Source organism: Aulostomus chinensis, chromosome 17 (genome assembly GCF_037954235.1).
Source record: "Aulostomus chinensis isolate RoL2024-O1b breed Wild chromosome 17, RoL_Achi_v1.0, whole genome shotgun sequence".
Classification (NCBI taxonomy): Eukaryota; Metazoa; Chordata; class Actinopteri; order Syngnathiformes; family Aulostomidae; genus Aulostomus; species Aulostomus chinensis.
Window position 1 is genome coordinate 26835527 of NC_141336.1, and position 17769 is coordinate 26853295.

The 17769-nt window shown below is 45.1% G+C and overlaps 2 protein-coding genes across 13 annotated transcripts in view; one reads left to right on the forward strand and one right to left on the reverse strand.

The window, feature by feature from the left end:
* Nucleotides 1-13317, forward strand: part of LOC147246995 (uncharacterized) — an 18184-nt gene extending 4867 nt beyond the window's left edge. For 4 of the 9 annotated variants that reach the window (XM_086182399.1, XM_086182403.1, XM_086182404.1 and 1 more), the window contains 27 exons: nt 4985-5047; nt 5148-5210; nt 5511-5573; nt 5674-5736; nt 6007-6069; nt 6170-6232; nt 6503-6565; nt 6669-6731; nt 6979-7041; nt 7142-7204; nt 7475-7537; nt 7641-7703; nt 7951-8013; nt 8114-8176; nt 8455-8517; nt 8618-8680; nt 8981-9043; nt 9144-9206; nt 9476-9538; nt 9642-9704; nt 9952-10014; nt 10573-10647; nt 10725-10787; nt 11209-11271; nt 11762-11824; nt 12129-12257; nt 12616-13317. In XM_086182399.1, coding sequence (XP_086038525.1) covers nt 4985-5047; nt 5148-5210; nt 5511-5573; nt 5674-5736; nt 6007-6069; nt 6170-6232; nt 6503-6565; nt 6669-6731; nt 6979-7041; nt 7142-7204; nt 7475-7537; nt 7641-7703; nt 7951-8013; nt 8114-8176; nt 8455-8517; nt 8618-8680; nt 8981-9043; nt 9144-9206; nt 9476-9538; nt 9642-9704; nt 9952-10014; nt 10573-10647; nt 10725-10787; nt 11209-11271; nt 11762-11824; nt 12129-12257; nt 12616-12896 — 1997 coding nt within the window. In that variant the 3' untranslated portion in view covers nt 12897-13317. The remainder of the gene's footprint in view (nt 1-4984; nt 5048-5147; nt 5211-5510; nt 5574-5673; nt 5737-6006; nt 6070-6169; nt 6233-6502; nt 6566-6668; nt 6732-6978; nt 7042-7141; nt 7205-7474; nt 7538-7640; nt 7704-7950; nt 8014-8113; nt 8177-8454; nt 8518-8617; nt 8681-8980; nt 9044-9143; nt 9207-9475; nt 9539-9641; nt 9705-9951; nt 10015-10572; nt 10648-10724; nt 10788-11208; nt 11272-11761; nt 11825-12128; nt 12258-12615) is intronic. The other 5 variants (XM_086182400.1, XM_086182401.1, XM_086182405.1 and 2 more) reach the window with 5 other exon arrangements.
* The window catches only part of mapkbp1 (mitogen-activated protein kinase binding protein 1), a 27310-nt gene continuing 20928 nt past the window's right edge, over nt 11388-17769 (reverse strand). For 3 of the 4 annotated variants that reach the window (XM_086182397.1, XM_086182396.1, XM_086182395.1), the window contains one exon: nt 11388-17725. In XM_086182397.1, the coding sequence (XP_086038523.1) occupies nt 17492-17725 (234 nt within the window). In that variant the 3' untranslated portion in view covers nt 11388-17491. The remainder of the gene's footprint in view (nt 17726-17769) is intronic. The other variant, XM_086182398.1, reaches the window with a different exon arrangement.

Below are 17769 nucleotides of genomic sequence, written 5' to 3' on the forward strand. Positions count from 1 at the left end.
GTAGAGCAGGTGTAGAACCTCCCTCCAGGTGTAGAACCTCCCTCCTAGTGGAGAAGGTGTAGAACCTCCCCCCTAGTAGAGCATATGTAGAACCTCCCTCCAAGTAGAGCAGGTGGAGAACCTCCCTCCTAGTAGAGCAAGTGTAGAACTTCCCTCCTCGTAGACCAGGTGGAGAACCTCCCTCCTGGGAGAGCAGGTGTAGAACCTCCCTCCTAGTAATAATAATAATAATAATAATACATTTTATTTATAAGGCGCCTTTCAAGGCACTCAAGGTCGCCGTGCAACAGTTTTAAAAACAATAACACATGCACAATTTAAAAGAACAACAACAACACAAGTCTCTAGCAGAGCACAGAAGAGGGCATTCAGCCATACGCCTGTCTAAAAAGGTGAGTTTTGAGATGATTTTTGAAGGTATCAATGGAGTCAGTGTTTCTGATGTCAGGAGGGAGGGAGTTCCAGAGGCGAGGGGCAGAGCAACTGAAGGCTCTAGCCCCCATGGAGGTCAGATGGAAGGAGGGGACGTTGAGGCTGATGGAGGAGGAAGACCTGAGAGACCGGGTGGGAATGTTGGTGTGGAGAAGGTCTGACAGGTATGAAGGGGCGAGGTTATGGATGGTTTTGAATGTATGGAGGAGGATCTTGTAGTCAATGCGGTGTTTAATGGGAAGCCAGTGGAGTTGATGTAGAACGGGGGTGATGTGACTGATGAAAGGGGTTCTGGTGATGATTCGGCAGCTGCGTTCTGGACCAATTGAAGCTTATGGAGGAGTTTGTGTGGGAGACCAAAAAGAAGTGAGTTACAACAATCCAGACGGGAGGTGACGAGAGAGTGGACCAGGATTGCAGCGCTGTTGGGAGTGAGAGATGGGCGGAGACAGTTGATATTCCGGAGGTGGAAGTAGGCGGACCGGATGGTGTTGTTGATGTAGGTATGGAATGATAAGGTGGAGTCGAGGACGACACCCAGACTCTTAACCTGAGGGGAAGGGGAAACGGAGGTGTTGTCAATGGTGAGGGTGAAACTGGGATGCTTGTTGAGTGTGGATTTGGAGGAAATGAGGACTACTTCTGTTTTATCACTGTTAAGTTTGAGGTGAACCAGGATTTGATTTCCTGTAAACAGGCACAGAGGGAGGAGGGTGGGAGGGTGGAGGAGGGTTTGGAAGAAACGTAGAGCTGGGTGTCGTCCGCATAACAGTGAAAGTAGATGTTATGCTTACGGAATATCAGTCCAAGTGGGAGGAAGTATATGATGAAAAGGATAGGGCCAAGGACAGAGCCCTGGGGAACACCAGAGGAGAGGGGGGAGGGATCGGATGTGAAAGATTTTAACTGAATGAATTGAGTGCGGCCAGAGAGATATGAGCGGAACCAGTCCAGGGGTATGTCTGACAGTCCAATGGAGGCAAGTCGGTCGAGGAGGATGGAGTGAGAAATGGTATCAAAAGCCGCGCTCAGATCGAGAAGGATGAGAATGGATAATAGTCCGGAGTCAGCTGCCAACAGAAGGTCATCGGTGATTTTAAGGAGGGCTGTTTCTGTGCTGTGATGAGGGCGAAAACCGGATTGGAACTGCTCGTAGAGGTTATTGTTGGAGAGGTGGGCCTGGATCTGTGACACCACTACTTTTTCCAGAATTTTAGAGAGAAATGGCAGGTTGGAGATGGGACGAAGGTTATTGAAGGTGTTGGGGTCTAAACCAGGTTTCTTCAGTATTGGAGTAACAGCAGCAGATTTAAGAGATGATGGGACAAAACCAGAGGTGAGGGAGGAATGGATGATGGCAGTTATCAGGGGCAGCAGAGACGGGAGGGAGGCTATAACCAGGGAGGATGGCAAGGGGTCAAGTTGGCAGGTGGATGGCTTGGAGTTCCGGATAAGTTTGGATAAATCAGCGGCAGAGGGGAGTTGGAAGCAGGAGAGGAAGGGGGGTGGGGGGTGGGGGACAAATGGAGGTGGACAGCTGGACGTATGAGGGGTCAGTTGCTGGTGGATGGTGGCTATTTTTGTATTGAAGAATGACATCAGGGTGTTGCAGTGGTCGGTGGAGTAGAAGTGAGGGGGGAAGGAGTCAGGGGGGCGGAGTGAATTGTTGACCAGTGAAAACAAGGCCCTGGTGTTCCCCGCACCAGCAGTGACTTGTTGTGTGAAATATTGGGATTTGGCTGAGGAGAGTGCGTTTTGTAGTGTAGTAGAGCAGGTGGAGAACCTCCCTCCCATTGGAGCAGGTGTAGAACCTCCCTCCCTCCTGGTAGATCAGGTGTAGAACCTCCCTCCTAGTAGAGCAGGTGTAGAACCTCCCTCCTAGTAGAGCAGGTGTAGAACCCCCCTCCTAGTGGAGCAGGTGTAGAACCTCCCTCCTAGTAGAGCAGGTGTAGAACCTCCCCCCTAGTAGAGCAGGTGTAGAACCTCCCTCCTAGTCATGCAGGTATAGAACCTCCCTCCTAGTCGAGCAGATGTAGAACCTCCCTCCCGGTAGAGCAGGTAGAGAACCTCCCTCCTGGTAGAGCAGGTGTAGAACCCCCCTCCTTCTATAAACCTCCACCCACCCAACAATCCTCCATGAAGAAGCACATCTGAGACAGCAGAGATGAATACCTTCCTTGACCAGTAGGAAGGTGGAGCATATCCAGGATCCGTGGGGACGGAAGTCTGCTTTGACCTACTTGAGGGAGAGAGATGGAGGACAGGGACTGAGACAAAGATGGAAAAGAGACAGAAAAGAGAGGGACAGAGTGGGTGAGAAAGGTGGGAGAGAGAATGACAGGAGAGACATGAACCAGACAGAGGGATAAAGACGAGCAGAGAGAAGGACAGAGGGGTAGAGGACAGGAGAGTTGAGACAAACAACTATGGTCGCGCACTAGCTATCAATAATAACATCAAGCAGCTTGTGAAGCATCAACTTAAGCAGGAAATGGTCATTAAAGTACTTGTATTGATATGAGTAATAACACCATGCTGTGTTGCTGCTAATATTACTAGTATTACTAGTATTAGTAGTAATAGTACCTCCTATCACCAGTAGTACTTATAGTATTAGCACTAGTAGTAGGAAGTGTCAGCCTGAGGCTCTGCAGATCTGCAGCCTCCTCCTCCAGCAGCATCAGTCAGGGATCTGGAAGGTTAGAAAAACCAAGACTCAGAGAAAGAAGTCCAGTTAGTGAGACAGGAAGGAGGACAGGAGGAGAGAGAAGCCCAGTACATCCTGGGAGATCCCTGGCAGTCTAGGCTGATAGCAGCAGAGCTAGGGGGCGGAGCTAGACACCTCCTAACTGTCAGCTTTATCAGCAAGGAAGGTCTTAAATCTGATCTCAAACATAGAGAGGGGATCTGGGTCCTGGACTGAAACTGGGAGACGGTTCCACAGGAGGGGAGCCTGATAGCTGAAGGCTCTGGCTCCCATCCTACTGTTAGAACTCTAGGAACCAGCAGTAACCCTGCATCCTGGGGAGTGAAGGGTTCTAGCTGGATCATAGGGGACTAGGAGCTCTGTCAGGGATGAAGGAGCCTGACTGTTGAGGACTTTGATGGTAGAAGAAGAATTTTAAATTCTGTTCTGAATCTGACAGGGAGCCATGCAGAGAAGCAGTCCAGGAGAGACCTGGTCTCTGCTACCAGTTCTAGTCAACACGTGGCAGCAGCGTTCTGGACCACCTGGAGAGTCTTTAGGGACTTATTAGTCCAGCCTGGTAGGAGGGAGGTGCAGTAATCCAGCCTGGAAGTGACAAAAGCAGGGACTAGTTTTTCTGCATCTTCTTGAGCCAGGATGTGTCTGATCTTAGCGATGTTACGTAGTTGGAAGAAGGCGTCCTGGAGATTTGTTGAATGTGGGAGTTAAAGGATCCTGGTCAAAGAGAACACATAGGTTCCTATGGTGGTGCTGGGGGCCAGGGTGGTGCCATCCAGGGTACCTGTCTCATTAGATAAGGTGGTCCTCAGGTGTTTGGGCCCAGCACAAGAACTTCAGTTTTGTCAGAGTTTAATAAAAGGAAATTGTCGTGTACTGCTTTATCTGGTGGGTCCGGGTCGCAGGGGCAGCAGCCTCAGCAAGGAAGTCCAGACTGTCCTCTCCACTGCCACTTCCACCAGCTCTTCCAGGGGAATCCCGACGCGTTCCCAGGCCAGCCGACTGTCAAAGAGAACTCCTAGGTTCCTTATGGTAGTGCTGGGGACCAGGGTGGTGCCGTCAAGGGTACCTGTCTCATGTCTCATCAGATGAGGTGTAAGGTGTTCTGGATCCAGCACAAGAACTTCAGTTCTGTCAGAATTCTGTCATAGAATACTACATGTCCTCCATGTTTTTATTTCCTTTAGACAGGCCTCCAGTTTAGTTAGCTGACTGGTTTCATGCGGATGCACTGATAAGTACAGCTATGTATCGTCTGCATAACAATGGACATTTATCAAGTGTTTCCCTTCTAATGTTACCAAATGGTAACAGGATTGGAGTGAAGAGTAGTGCTACTCTTGTCTTCAAACAAGCACTTAATCAAGCCAATGAGATGGTCTTTGTTGATGGATTCCCAAGTTCAGGGGTGTCCAAACTGATCTAGTAAAGGGTTGGTGGGGCTGCAGATTTTCATTCCAACCAAGCAAAAGCAACACCTGATCCAACAAATGAGCTGTGTGGACACAGCTTAGTTGATTTAAGTAGAATCAGGTGTTGCTTTTGCTCGGGTGGAATGAAAACCTGCAGCCCCACCAACCCTTTACTGGATCAGTTTGGACACCCCTGAACTAGTTCATCAAAGCTCCTAGCTTGAATGACCAGGCCTCTCTAAAACGTTATGCTGTTTCTGTTGAGCACAGACCAGGGTTGGGGGCTAGGGTTAGCTCAAAGTCCATAAGAGGGAATATAAAATTCAAAGAAAGTGACAGTCAAACAATTTATGTCAAACAATTTGAAGTGTGAAGAATCCAACACGTTCCATGAGGGACTCCTTTCTAAACATTCCTGATGTTTCTGATGTTTCAGCTCAATCATCTCAACTTTCCTGGATGGAGTCAAAACTAACAGACAACCTCAACAACACTACAGGTACATTTATACAGTTCAAACAACACACAAATCTACTTTCCCTGAACTTCAGAGAGGAGTTAGAAGTCAATCTATACACTAATAAAATGTGGTTGAGCAGCTCTGGAGGTCCGACTGAGATCCACTGAGACACATCTGGAGCAGCTGGAGACTCAGAGTTCAGGTATATTCATCAACCATAACACACCTTCTACTCATAAACTGAAATCAATGTAAATCACTTGATCAACCCCTCAACACACATTCATCTGTTATGAATTGAGGTTAATGTGAGTCACTTCCTGTCCAGCTCTGAAGGGCCAACTGGCTGTCAATGACAAACTGCTGCAAGATCTCAAGACCCACATTCAGGAGCTTTAAAACTAAAAGATTCTGTGTAATATGACAGAGAGAAACTTGAAACTGTGGAGGATCCAAGTAGGTTCCCTGAGGAACTCCTTTCTAAACATTCCTGATGTTTCAGCTCAATCATCCCAACTTTCCTGGATGGAGTCCAGATTGACCATCAGCCTCAACAACACTACAGGTACATTTATACAGATCGAACAACACACAAATCTACTTCACCTGAACTTCAGAGAGGAGTTAGAAGTCAATCTATGCATCGATAAAATGTGGTTGAGCAGCTCTGGAGGTCCGACTGAGATCTGCAGAGACACATCTGGAGCAGCTGGAGACTCAGAGTTCAGGTAAATTCATCAACCATTACACACCTTCTACTCATAAACTGAAGTCATCATAAGTCACTTCCTGTCCAGCTCTGAAGGGCCAACTGGCTGTCAGTGACACATAGCTGCAAGATCTCACGTTGCAAAGATCAGTTACCATTCAGGAGCTCTAGAACCAACTGTAGATTTATAAAAAGTTTCTTTGTAATACGACAGAGTAAAACTTGAAACTGTGGAGGATCCAAGTAGGTTCCCTGAGGAACTCCTTTCTAAACGTTCCTAATGTTTCAGCTCAATCATCCCAACTTTCCTGGATGGAGTCCAGACTGACCATCAGCCTCAACAACACTACAGGTACATTTATACAGTTTGAACAACACACAAATCTACTTCACCTGAACTTCAGAGAGGAGTTAGAAGTCAATCTATCCATCAATAAAATGTGGTTGAGCAGCTCTGGAGGTCCGACTGAGATCTGCAGAGACACATCTGGAGCAGCTGGAGACTCAGAGTTCAGGTAAATTCATCAACCATTACACACCTTCTACTCATAAACTGAAGTCATCATAAGTCACTTCCTGTCCAGCTCTGAAGGGCCAACTGGCTGTCAGTGACACATAGCTGCAAGATCTCACGTTGCAAAGACCAGTTACCATTCAGGAGCTCTAGAACCAACTGTAGATTTATAAAAAGATTCTTTGTAATACGACAGAGTAATACTTGAAACTGTGGAGGATCCAAGTAGGTTCCCTGAGGAACTCCTTTCTAAACGTTCCTAATGTTTCAGCTCAATCATCCCAACTTTCCTGGATGAAGTCAAAACTAACTGACAACTTCAACAACACTACAGGTACATTTATACATTTTAATCAAAACACAAATTAATTTCACCTGAACTGTAGAGAGGAGTTTGAAGTCAATCTATGTGTCAATTAAATGTGGTGGCTGAGCAGCTCTGGAGGTCCGACTGAGATCTGCAGAGACACATCTGGAGCAGCTGAAGACTCAGAGTTCAGGTAAATTCATCAACCCCTCAACACACATTCATCATTCATGTATTGAGGTCAATATGAGTCACTTCCTAGCCACATCTCAAAGTCCAACTAGCTGTCAATGACAAACAGCTGCAAGATCTCAAGACCCACATTCAGGAGCTTTAAAACTAAAAGATTCTGTGTAATATGACAGAGAGAAACTTGAAACTGTGGAGGATCCAAGTAGGTTCCCTGAGGAACTCCTTTCTAAACATTCCTGATGTTTCAGCTCAATCATCCCAACTTTCCTGGATGGAGTCAAAACTAACAGACAACCTCAACAACACTACAGGTACATTTATACAGTTCAAACAACACACAAATCTACTTTCCCTGAACTTCAGAGAGGAGTTAGAAGTCAATCTATACACTAATAAAATGTGGTTGAGCAGCTCTGGAGGTCCGACTGAGATCCACTGAGACACATCTGGAGCAGCTGGAGACTCAGAGTTCAGGTAAATTCATCAACCATTACACACCTTCTACTCATAAACTGAAGTCATCATAAGTCATTTCCTGTCCAGCTCTGAAGGGCCAACTGGCTGTCAGTGACACATAGCTGCAAGATCTCACGTTGCAAAGACCAGTTACCATTCAGGAGCTCTAGAACCAACTGTAGATTTATAAAAAGATTCTTTGTAATACGACAGAGTAATACTTGAAACTGTGGAGGATCCAAGTAGGTTCCCTGAGGAACTCCTTTCTAAACGTTCCTAATGTTTCAGCTCAATCATCCCAACTTTCCTGGATGAAGTCAAAACTAACTGACAACTTCAACAACACTACAGGTACATTTATACATTTTAATCAAAACACAAATTAATTTCACCTGAACTGTAGAGAGGAGTTTGAAGTCAATCTATGTGTCAATTAAATGTGGTGGCTGAGCAGCTCTGGAGGTCCGACTGAGATCTGCAGAGACACATCTGGAGCAGCTGAAGACTCAGAGTTCAGGTAAATTCATCAACCCCTCAACACACATTCATCATTCATGTATTGAGGTCAATATGAGTCACTTCCTAGCCAGCTCTCAAAGTCCAACTAGCTGTCAATGACAAACAGCTGCAAGATCTCAAGACCCACATTCAGGAGCTTTAAAACTAAAAGATTCTGTGTAATATGACAGAGAGAAACTTGAAACTGTGGAGGATCCAAGTAGGTTCCCTGAGGAACTCCTTTCTAAACATTCCTGATGTTTCAGCTCAATCATTCCAACTTTCCTGGATGGAGTCCAGATTGACCATCAGCCTCAACAACACTACAGGTACATTTATACAGATCAAACAACACACAAATCTACTTCACCTGAACTTCAGAGAGGAGTTAGAAGTCAATCTATGCATCGATAAAATGTGGTTGAGCAGCTCTGGAGGTCCGACTGAGATCTGCAGAGACACATCTGGAGCAGCTGGAGACTCAGAGTTCAGGTAAATTCATCAACCATTACACACCTTCTACTCATAAATGAAGTCATCATAAGTCATTTCCTGTCCAGCTCTGAAGGGCCAACTGGCTGTCAGTGACACATAGCTGCAAGATCTCAAGATGCAAAGATCATTTACCATTCAGGAGCTCAAGAACCAACTGTAGATTTATAAAAAGTTTCTTTGTAATACGACAGAGTAAAACTTGAAACTGTGGAGGGTCCAAGTAGGTTCCCTGAGGAACTCCTTTCTAAACATTCCTGATGTTTCTGATGTTTCAGCTCAATCATCTCAACTTTCCTGGATGGAGTCAAAACTAACAGACAACCTCTACAACACTACAGGTACATTTATACAGTTCAAACAACACACAAATCTACTTTCCCTGAACTTCAGAGAGGAGTTAGAAGTCAATCTATACACTAATAAAATGTGGTTGAGCAGCTCTGGAGGTCCGACTGAGATCCACTGAGACACATCTGGAGCAGCTGGAGACTCAGAGTTCAGGTATATTCATCAACCATAACACACCTTCTACTCATAAACTGAAATCAATGTAAATCACTTGATCAACCCCTCAACACACATTCATCTGTTATGAATTGAGGTTAATGTGAGTCACTTCCTGTCCAGCTCTGAAGGGCCAACTGGCTGTCAATGACAAACAGCTGCAAGATCTCAAGATCCACATTCAGGAGCTTTAAAACTAAAAGATTCTGTGTAATACGACAGAGAGAAACTTGAAACTGTGGAGGATCCAAGTAGGTTCCCTGAGGAACTCCTTTCTAAACATTCCTGACGTTTCAGCTCAATCATCCCAACTTTCCTGGATGGAGTCCAGATTGACCATCAGCCTCAACAACACTACAGGTACATTTATACAGTTTGAACAACACACAAATCTACTTCACCTGAACTTCTGAGAGGAGTTAGAAGTCAATCTATCCATCGATAAAATGTGGTTGAGCAGCTCTGGAGGTCCGACTGAGATCTGCAGAGACACATCTGGAACAGCTGGAGACTCAGAGTTCAGGTAAATTCATCAACCATTACACACCTTCTACTCATAAATGAAGTCATCATAAGTCATTTCCTGTCCAGCTCTGAAGGGCCAACTGGCTGTCAGTGACACATAGCTGCAAGATCTCAAGATGCAAAGATCATTTACCATTCAGGAGCTCAAGAACCAACTGTAGATTTATTAAAAGTTTCTTTGTAATACGACAGAGTAAAACTTGAAACTGTGGAGGGTCCAAGTAGGTTCCCTGAGGAACTCCTTTCTAAACATTCCTGACGTTTCAGCTCAATCATCCCAACTTTCCTGGATGAAGTCAAAACTAACTATCAACTTCAACAACACTACAGGTACATTTATACATTTTAATCAAAACACAAATTAATTTCACCCGAGCTGTAGAGAGGAGTTTGAAGTCAATCTATGTGTCAATTAAATGTGGTGGCTGAGCAGCTCTGGAGGTTCGACTAAGATCCACTGAGACACATCTGGAGCAACTGGAGACTCACTATTCAGGTAAATTCATCAACCCCTCAACACACATTCATCATTCATGTATTGAGGTCAATATGAGTCACTTCCTAGCCAGCTCTCAAAGTCCAACTGGCTGTCAATGACAAACAGCTGCAAGAGCTCAAGACTCACATTCAGGAGCTTTAAAACTAAAAGATTCTGTGTAATATGACAGAGAGAAACTTGAAACTGTGGAGGATCCAAGTAGGTTCCCTGAGGAACTCCTTTCTAAACATTCCTGATGTTTCAGCTCAATCATCCCAACTTTCCTGGATGGAGTCCAGACTAACCATCAGCCTCAGCAACACGACGGGTACATTCATGTTTACTGTAATCATGTGAATGATCAGCCAATCAGATCAGTACTTTACCTCACAATGTAGAGATACAACTGAGTTCCAATGAGAAACAGCTGAAAAATCTAATGTCTGAAAACAAACATAGCACATCTTGAGACTTTATAATTTCCATAATGTACAAGTCATAGTTGCAGAGAGAATAATTTATGGACTGTTCAGACCCAAAATTCGGAGAAACTGTAGTTCTTTTAACAGCTTCTAGGATTTAATGGTTCTTCAGTTTGTCATATTTCTGTTGATGGACTTCATGAATTTGCGTCATTGGACAGAAATATTGCCCATTAAGGATGAATAATTTCGTTATTTATTTCATGATTTGATCATTTCCTAAAAGTCACCAAACTAAATGAAACAAAAACAAATGAAAGGAAAAAAGGAAATTGAAAACTGTAAACAAATTGCTTCAGAACTTGCATCAAAATAGTATTTCTAACACATTTATTTTTAAATATTTGGAGGGTTAGATGGTGTGATGTTACCAAGTCATATAAACTTGATATTCATTCTTGAAGCTGACCTATGGGCTCTGACCTGGAGACTGGACATTCTGGACCAGCAGATGAACGCGTTGAGAACGCAAATTTCAGGTGACATCCTTCAATTGAATGTTTTAATACTGACATGTTTAAACGTGTCTGTGACTGCATATCGTGGATGTTTCCAGCTACAGCAGCAGAGTTGACATCAGCTTCAGTCAGACAGGAAGCAGCTCAGATTGACAGCAAAGGTAAGGCCCCACCCCCCTTTTGAATGTCACTTCCTCCTTACATTGTTAACTGCTTCACCTGGTAAGGGTTGGTGGAGGGCTGACGCCTCTACCGGCCGTCATTTTGCAACAGGCAGGTTCACACTTGGACAGGTTGCCAGTCTACCATAGGGCCGCATGGAGAGAGACAACCACACACATTCGCACCACCGTGTCCTCCTCATTTGGATGTTTCTGATACAAATGATGTATATACCCCCCAGCCAAATGGGGAACATTTCAACACACTTTAAATATGTAAATTTGATATGTCATTTAATTTTCAGAAAGAGTTTTCTTCTTAGTTTTTCAAATAATCCAATTACCTTTTGTGTTAGTTTTTTACTCAATAAGGTTTGCTGTGATGGCCTGTTGAGGTCATTGTAAAGGTGCTGTGTTTCAGGCCTGCAGGTGGCGCTCAACATCACTCAGAAGCAGCTGGGCGATCTAAAGACAATGGCTGAAGGTACAAAGAGAATGAATAGTGAGAATAAATGACATTGCTGGTCAAACAAAGTCCTGACATCGCATAATGATCAACTGAAGGTTACAAACATTTAATACTTCAGGAACAGAAATGTTAGAATATTTATTCTCATTGCAATTAATTTGACATTCTGATGAATTATAAACTTTAAGTCACAGGGACAAAGTTTTTTTAATTCCCGTCCACTTGCATCATTAAAGTTATAACCCCTTTGACACGCATCTCAACATTTTCCACTTGTCCAACAATTACTGAGGAATTGCCTCCAAACTTGGTTCCCATCACCTTCTCTTATCCCTGTCACTGGATATTCTGCCAGCAGATGGCACCACAATTGTGAAATGTCAACTCAGGTCATGATCAGTGATTGTGGATGGGCCTCATTACAAAAAAATGAGGTATGACAGTTGAGAAATGACCTTAAATAATCCTGTGATGTTTCTTGTTATTCTGATATTTGGTTTCATAGCGTTGAACGGTCGACTGAGTCTTCGAGAGAGGCAGATGGATGGCCTGAAGGCACAGAACCCAGGTGATATTTAAATGTGATATCAATTTACCGTCTTTTGTTTGTCACTGGTGAGGCGTTTCAGTTTACAATATTTATTAGTTTAATTGCTGTATTTTCACAATCTTGGAATCCATTTTCAACATGTTTACCCCAGGAGGGGAACAACAACTACGGGCAAGTGTCCTCTTCTGGTACCTCTTTTTACTAGCATGAACCCTGACAGGTCCAGATTGTAATTTTTTTTGTAGACAGAAAACCTTGACAGTTGATGAACCCCTGAATACTGACATGCTGGTCATGTGACATTCTACGGGGCTTATTGCAGCTGAGCTGAAAGTGGCATTCGCCGCTGGTCTGACTGATTCCGGCTCCGTTGGTCCGTTTGACCAGGAAACGACTTTGAACTTCTCCAAAACCATCATCAATGTGGGTGGCAGCTATGACCACAGTGCAGGTTTGTTTGCAACATCTCACGGTCTGTTATTGTATAAAGTCCCATCGTAACGCAGTAGTTTAATCAAGTTTGATATCAATTATCAGATGTTTTTGTGATAAAATAATGACGTGATGATGTAACAGGATCGTACAATAATAATGAACTGCAAAAAGAACTTGATTATTGATATGATTTATCTGTAAAACAAATAAAGATCATGTTGAATTCAAGCATCAGTTTCAAAATTCATTACAGTCAACATTTGACCTCTAACCGTTGTAGGAAACCAAAATTAAATCTGCAATAGTAGCAAGGTGATTAACAGCGATTATTGATTGGTTATGAATGCTGATGGAGGGGATGATGTCATTTGCAGGTATCTTCACTGCACCTGTCAGAGGTGTGTACTTCTTCAGTTTCACGGCGACTGATTACCTGAAAGGATACATGGGTGTGTACCTATACAAGAACCAGCAGCCAATTATCTTCAACTTGGATCTTAATGACCACGGTGGCTACACTTCCACCACCAACAGCGTGGCCCTACAGCTGGACCAGGGTGACAGTGTCCGCCTCGCTCTGCCGGCGAGCTACCGGATCTATGACGACTCCCGAAACTTCAGCATCTTCAGTGGCTTCCTGCTTTTCCCGCTCTAAAGGGAAGTGGGACTTCCTCTCCTGGAGGAGTGACTTCCTGTTTGTATGACCGACACCAGGAGGTTTCCCAGCCTCCCTCCCTCCCAGCAGCCAGTCATGTCAGTTTCTGCCCTGTTTGACTGACTTATTTAGTAAAATACAATAAAGGGTCTGAAGACAGAACTCTGTCTTTTTTCCCTTTGGTGAGATCAAAGGTGACCTTTGAACTTTGGAATATTAAGTTTCAAATTTCTTGTAGAGGCATTTTGTCAGAACTAGTGTGTATAATTAGTGTGTACTCTAAAGGGGAAGGTCATAGTGACCTCTGATACCTTTGATGGTATATTCTCGAGAATGTGACAAACCTGCGAACATGGTGGCCTGAAGACATAAAACTGCTGGTAAATAAACAATAGTGACTAAAGTGAAAAATTGCAACAAGTTAAAAGATTGAAGCTTAAATAATCATATCGTTACTGAAGTTTTAATCGGTATGCAGATCTTGAGGAGACATTCTAAATATGGAAAAATTAGTCATATTTGAGTTTCCTCCTGGAACTGTCACCTTATCGGTAGAGGAGTCTGAGTACCCTAAGGACCCTAGGGGCGATGCTGTCAAGGGCATTTGCCCCTGGTAGGGTCACCCAAGGTAGATTGGTCGAAGGCGAAGGGCCAGACAAAGAATGGTTTAAAAGACCCCTCATGGGAAGAAGAACAAGGAGTCTGTGTACCCAGCCCAGAGTATTGTTGGGGCCCCGCCCTGGAGCCAGACCTGGGGTAGGGGGCGAGTGTCTAGTGGTTGGGTCTTAGCCCATGGGGTCCAACCGGTACCAGCCCGAAAAGGTTACATGGACTCGTCCCCGTGGTGTGCAGTTATTGGACTTCTGTGCAAGTCCCAGTTTGTCCATAACTAACACCATGTTCAACATAAGGATGTGCAATGGTGCACGTGACACCAGGACATCTTAAGTCGTAGGTCTTCGATCGATTTTATAGTCGTATCATCTGACCTGCGACCACGTTCTGGACACTCGGGTGAAGAGAGGAGCTGAGCTGTCAACTAATCACCATCTGGTGGTGAGTTGGATCAGCTGGCAGGGAAAGGTTAAGACCTGGCAGGCCCAAACGAGTCATGAGGATTTGCTGGGATCACCTGGCAGAAGCACCTGTCTGGATGATCTTCAACTCCCACCTACGGCAGAGCTTCAACCGCATCCTGGGGGCAGTGGGAGACATTAAGTCCAAGTGGACCATTTTCCACTCTGCCATTGTCAAGGTGATTGTTGTTAGCTGTGGCCGTAAGGCTGCTGGGGCTGGTCGCGGCGGTAATCCCCGAACCCGCTGGTGGACACCAGACATGAGGGGAGCCGCCAGGCTGAAGAAGGAGGCCGACCGTTACCGTCAGGCCAAGCAGTGTGAAGCCATGATGGTCGCAGAGGCAAAAACTCAGGCATGGGAGGAGCTCAGTGAGGCCATTGAGAATGACTATGAGTCGGCTCTGAAAAGTTTCTGGCAAACCGTCCGTCGCTTAAGCAGGGAAGGCAGCAACTTGTCCACACTGTTTACAGTGGGGACGGAAGGCTGCTGATGTCAACTGGGGAGATAATTGGACAGTGGAAGGAATACTTTGGGGAACTCCTCAATCCCACCAACACGTATTTCATGGAGGAAACAGGGTTTGGGGAGTACTTGGGGTGGGAGGGGTCGTCCAATCTCCGGGGCAGAAGTTGCCAAGGCAGTGAAACAACTCCCCGGTGGCAGACCTCCAGGGGTGGCCTGCCCACCCCAGGTCGGGTGGGAGGTCCTGCCTCAGGTGGAGGGGTTTAAGTATCTCGGGATCTTGTTCAATAGTGAGGGTAGGATGGAGCAGGAGATTGACAGGCGGATTGGGGTGGCGTCCGCAGTGATGTGGGTGCTAAACCTGTCTGTTGATGTGAAAAGGGAGTTTAGCCAAAAAGCCAAGCTCTTGATTTACCTGTCAGTCTACGTTCCAACCCTCACCTGTGGTCATGAGCTCTGGGTAATGACTGAAAGAAGAAGATTGCGAATACAAATGGCCAAAATGAGTTTCCTCCTCAGGGAGGCTGGGCTCTCCCTTAGAGACAGGGTGAGAAGCTCAGTCCTTCAGGAGGGACTCAGAGTAGAGCTGCTGCTCCTCCAGGAAGAGGAGTCAGTGGAGGTGGTTCAGGCCTCTGGTGAGGACGCCTCCCTCAGGAGGTGTTCCAGGCATGTCCGACCAGGAGGAGGCCTCTGGGCTGACGCAGGACACGCTGGAGGGATTATATCTCTCGGCTGGCCTGGGAACGCCTCAGGATTCCCCCGGAAGAGCTGGTGGACGTGGCTGGGAGAGGACAGTCTGGGCTTCCTTGCTGAGGCTGTTGCCCCTGCGACCCGGACCCACCGGATAAGAGGAGGACGACATCGACAACGGAACCACTATTTCCTTTTATTAAACTCTGACAAAACTGAAGTTCTTGTGCTGGGCCCAAACACCTCAGGACCACCTGATCTGATGAGACAGGTACCCTGGATGGCACCACCCTGGCCCCCAGCACCACCGTAGGAACCTAGCAGTTCTCTTTGACCAGGACCCTTTAACTCCCACATTCAACAAACCTCCAGGACGCCTTCTTCCATCTACGTAACATCGCTAAGATCAGACACATCCTGACTCAAGAAGATGCAGAAAAACTAGTCCCTGCTTTTGTCACTTCCAGGCTGGATTACTGCACCTCCCTCCTACCAGGCTGGACTAATAAGTCCCTAAAGACTCTCCAGCTAGTCCAGAACGCTGCTGCCCCCCTGACTAGAACTGGTAGCAGAGACCAGGTCTCTCCTGGACTGCTTCTCTGCATGGCTCCCGGTCAGATTCAGAACAGAATTTAAAATTCTTCTTCTACCATCAAAGTCCTCAACAATCAGGCTCCTTCATCCCTGACAGAGCTCCTAGTCCCCTATGATCCATCTAGAACCCTTCACTCCCAGGATGCAGGGTTCCTGCTAGAATGGTAGCTGAGGGGCTGAGGCTGCTGCCCCCGCGACCCGGACCAACTGGATAAGAGGAGGACAATGATGACGACTCTGATTTGGGTTTTGCAGCTGAAACTTTCAAAGTTAATTCAATAAATATTTTAGTTACTTTAATTGACCCCAGCTGAGACAAATAAGGTAAAACTACAATCAGACTCAAACCTTAACTACATTTTGACAAAAAGTACAAAGTTAAAGTGGAACAACCTTTTAGGGCCTGGAAACCCTCAAAAGTTTCCCTCCAACAGTGAAGAAGTTTAAACCATCATTCTGGCTTAACAATCATCATCATCACTATCTTGTTACTTCCTCCACGTGTTGTTATGGAGACAACTGTCATGTGACAGGTAGTCAAACAGCAGCCATCAATCATCTTCTTCATTATTGCCGAGTGAGGCTGTACAATGAAGTGTTTCCGTGGTAACCATGATCAGGGAGTGATGTAAGCAAACAACCAGGAAATAAATATGATTTTAGTGTTAAGATGTACAAGAAGAACAAATAGTTCTTTTCACGTTGACAAACAGGAAGTAATGAGATAGAAAACATTTCAAATATCATTTAGTCCCAAAACCAGAAAACTTCTTTCAAAAAAAAAAACTACAAATGTGTGAGTCTGAACTTTGTACAAAAGTCACATGATCAAGTTTCTTTCTGTTAAGACATGAAAGGTCGTAGAGTGAATATTAAACAAAATCATGATGAAGATCAGATCCTTCATCTGTGACACAGACGAGGAGGAAGAGGAGCAGCAGCTGTCACTTCCTGTTAGCAAAACCTCGCTGCTGCGTTCAGGTCGGAATGGAGTTTTAAATTTTTGTACCATCTTAGTGTTTAAGGACAGCACTATTGTACCAGCACAGCTGATGAATACCTGATAGATCAATACTTTTATTCATTGTGACTGATCTGAGAATTGTCTGGAATCAGCTGATTCTACATTAGAATGTTTATGAGTTATTAAGTCATCTGAGAACATCAGGTCGCAGATGAATATTTCATTCGCTGACCTTTGATCATTCAAATTAGCGGTAAATTTATTCACTTTTTATGCCCAATTTCTTTCAAAAACATTAAAACATTGAGAAATAAAACATTAGGAGATATTTTAGTAATTAACTTGAAACATGTAGAGGCTCATCTGCTAGTGACATCAACCTTCACCGTGTCAGCTGATTGCGGCTGAGCTGTGTTGCCATGGCAGCGCAGCCAAGTGAGGGGAGATGGAGATGAACAATCACTAATGATGACATAATTCATTAATTTCACATTATTGATGTTTGTACTAAATCAATCAAGTCCTTAATTTTAAAGACTCATTATTACACTGAAGTAGTGATACTTCTACTCGAGCACCCCATCACAGTCCTGATGTCTAAGTCTAAACTTCTTGTCGTCATTATTTTATCTCAAACAATAAAAGTAATCAGAACTTAAATGTCATAAAAAAGTGACGTGATGAAGACTCACTTTGCTAAGATGGGAAAGGTGATGATTATCAAAAAGAACAAAAATGGAGCGAGATGAAGATCGGATCCCTGCCATGTGACTGGGAGAGAAAGGAGGCGGAGACACTCTGGCGGTGGTCACTGGTGGTGGTGCTGCTGCATCTTCTTGTGGACGGCCTGCAGCAGCAGCAGCGAGTACTCCTCCAGCAGAGCCCCCACCCCTCCTACAAGCCTCCCCTCCCCTCCCAGCATGCCTGGCACTCCCAGCGGCAGGCAGTCCAGTTCTGCCTTTATGGCTTGGAAGGCCTCAGAGAGGACGACAGCCATCTCACGCTGCTCGGAAGTGGAGTCATGAGGACAGCAGCCGCTCACCTGCAGAGTTGACAGAAGGCGATTTTGTATAACAAGTAATGAAG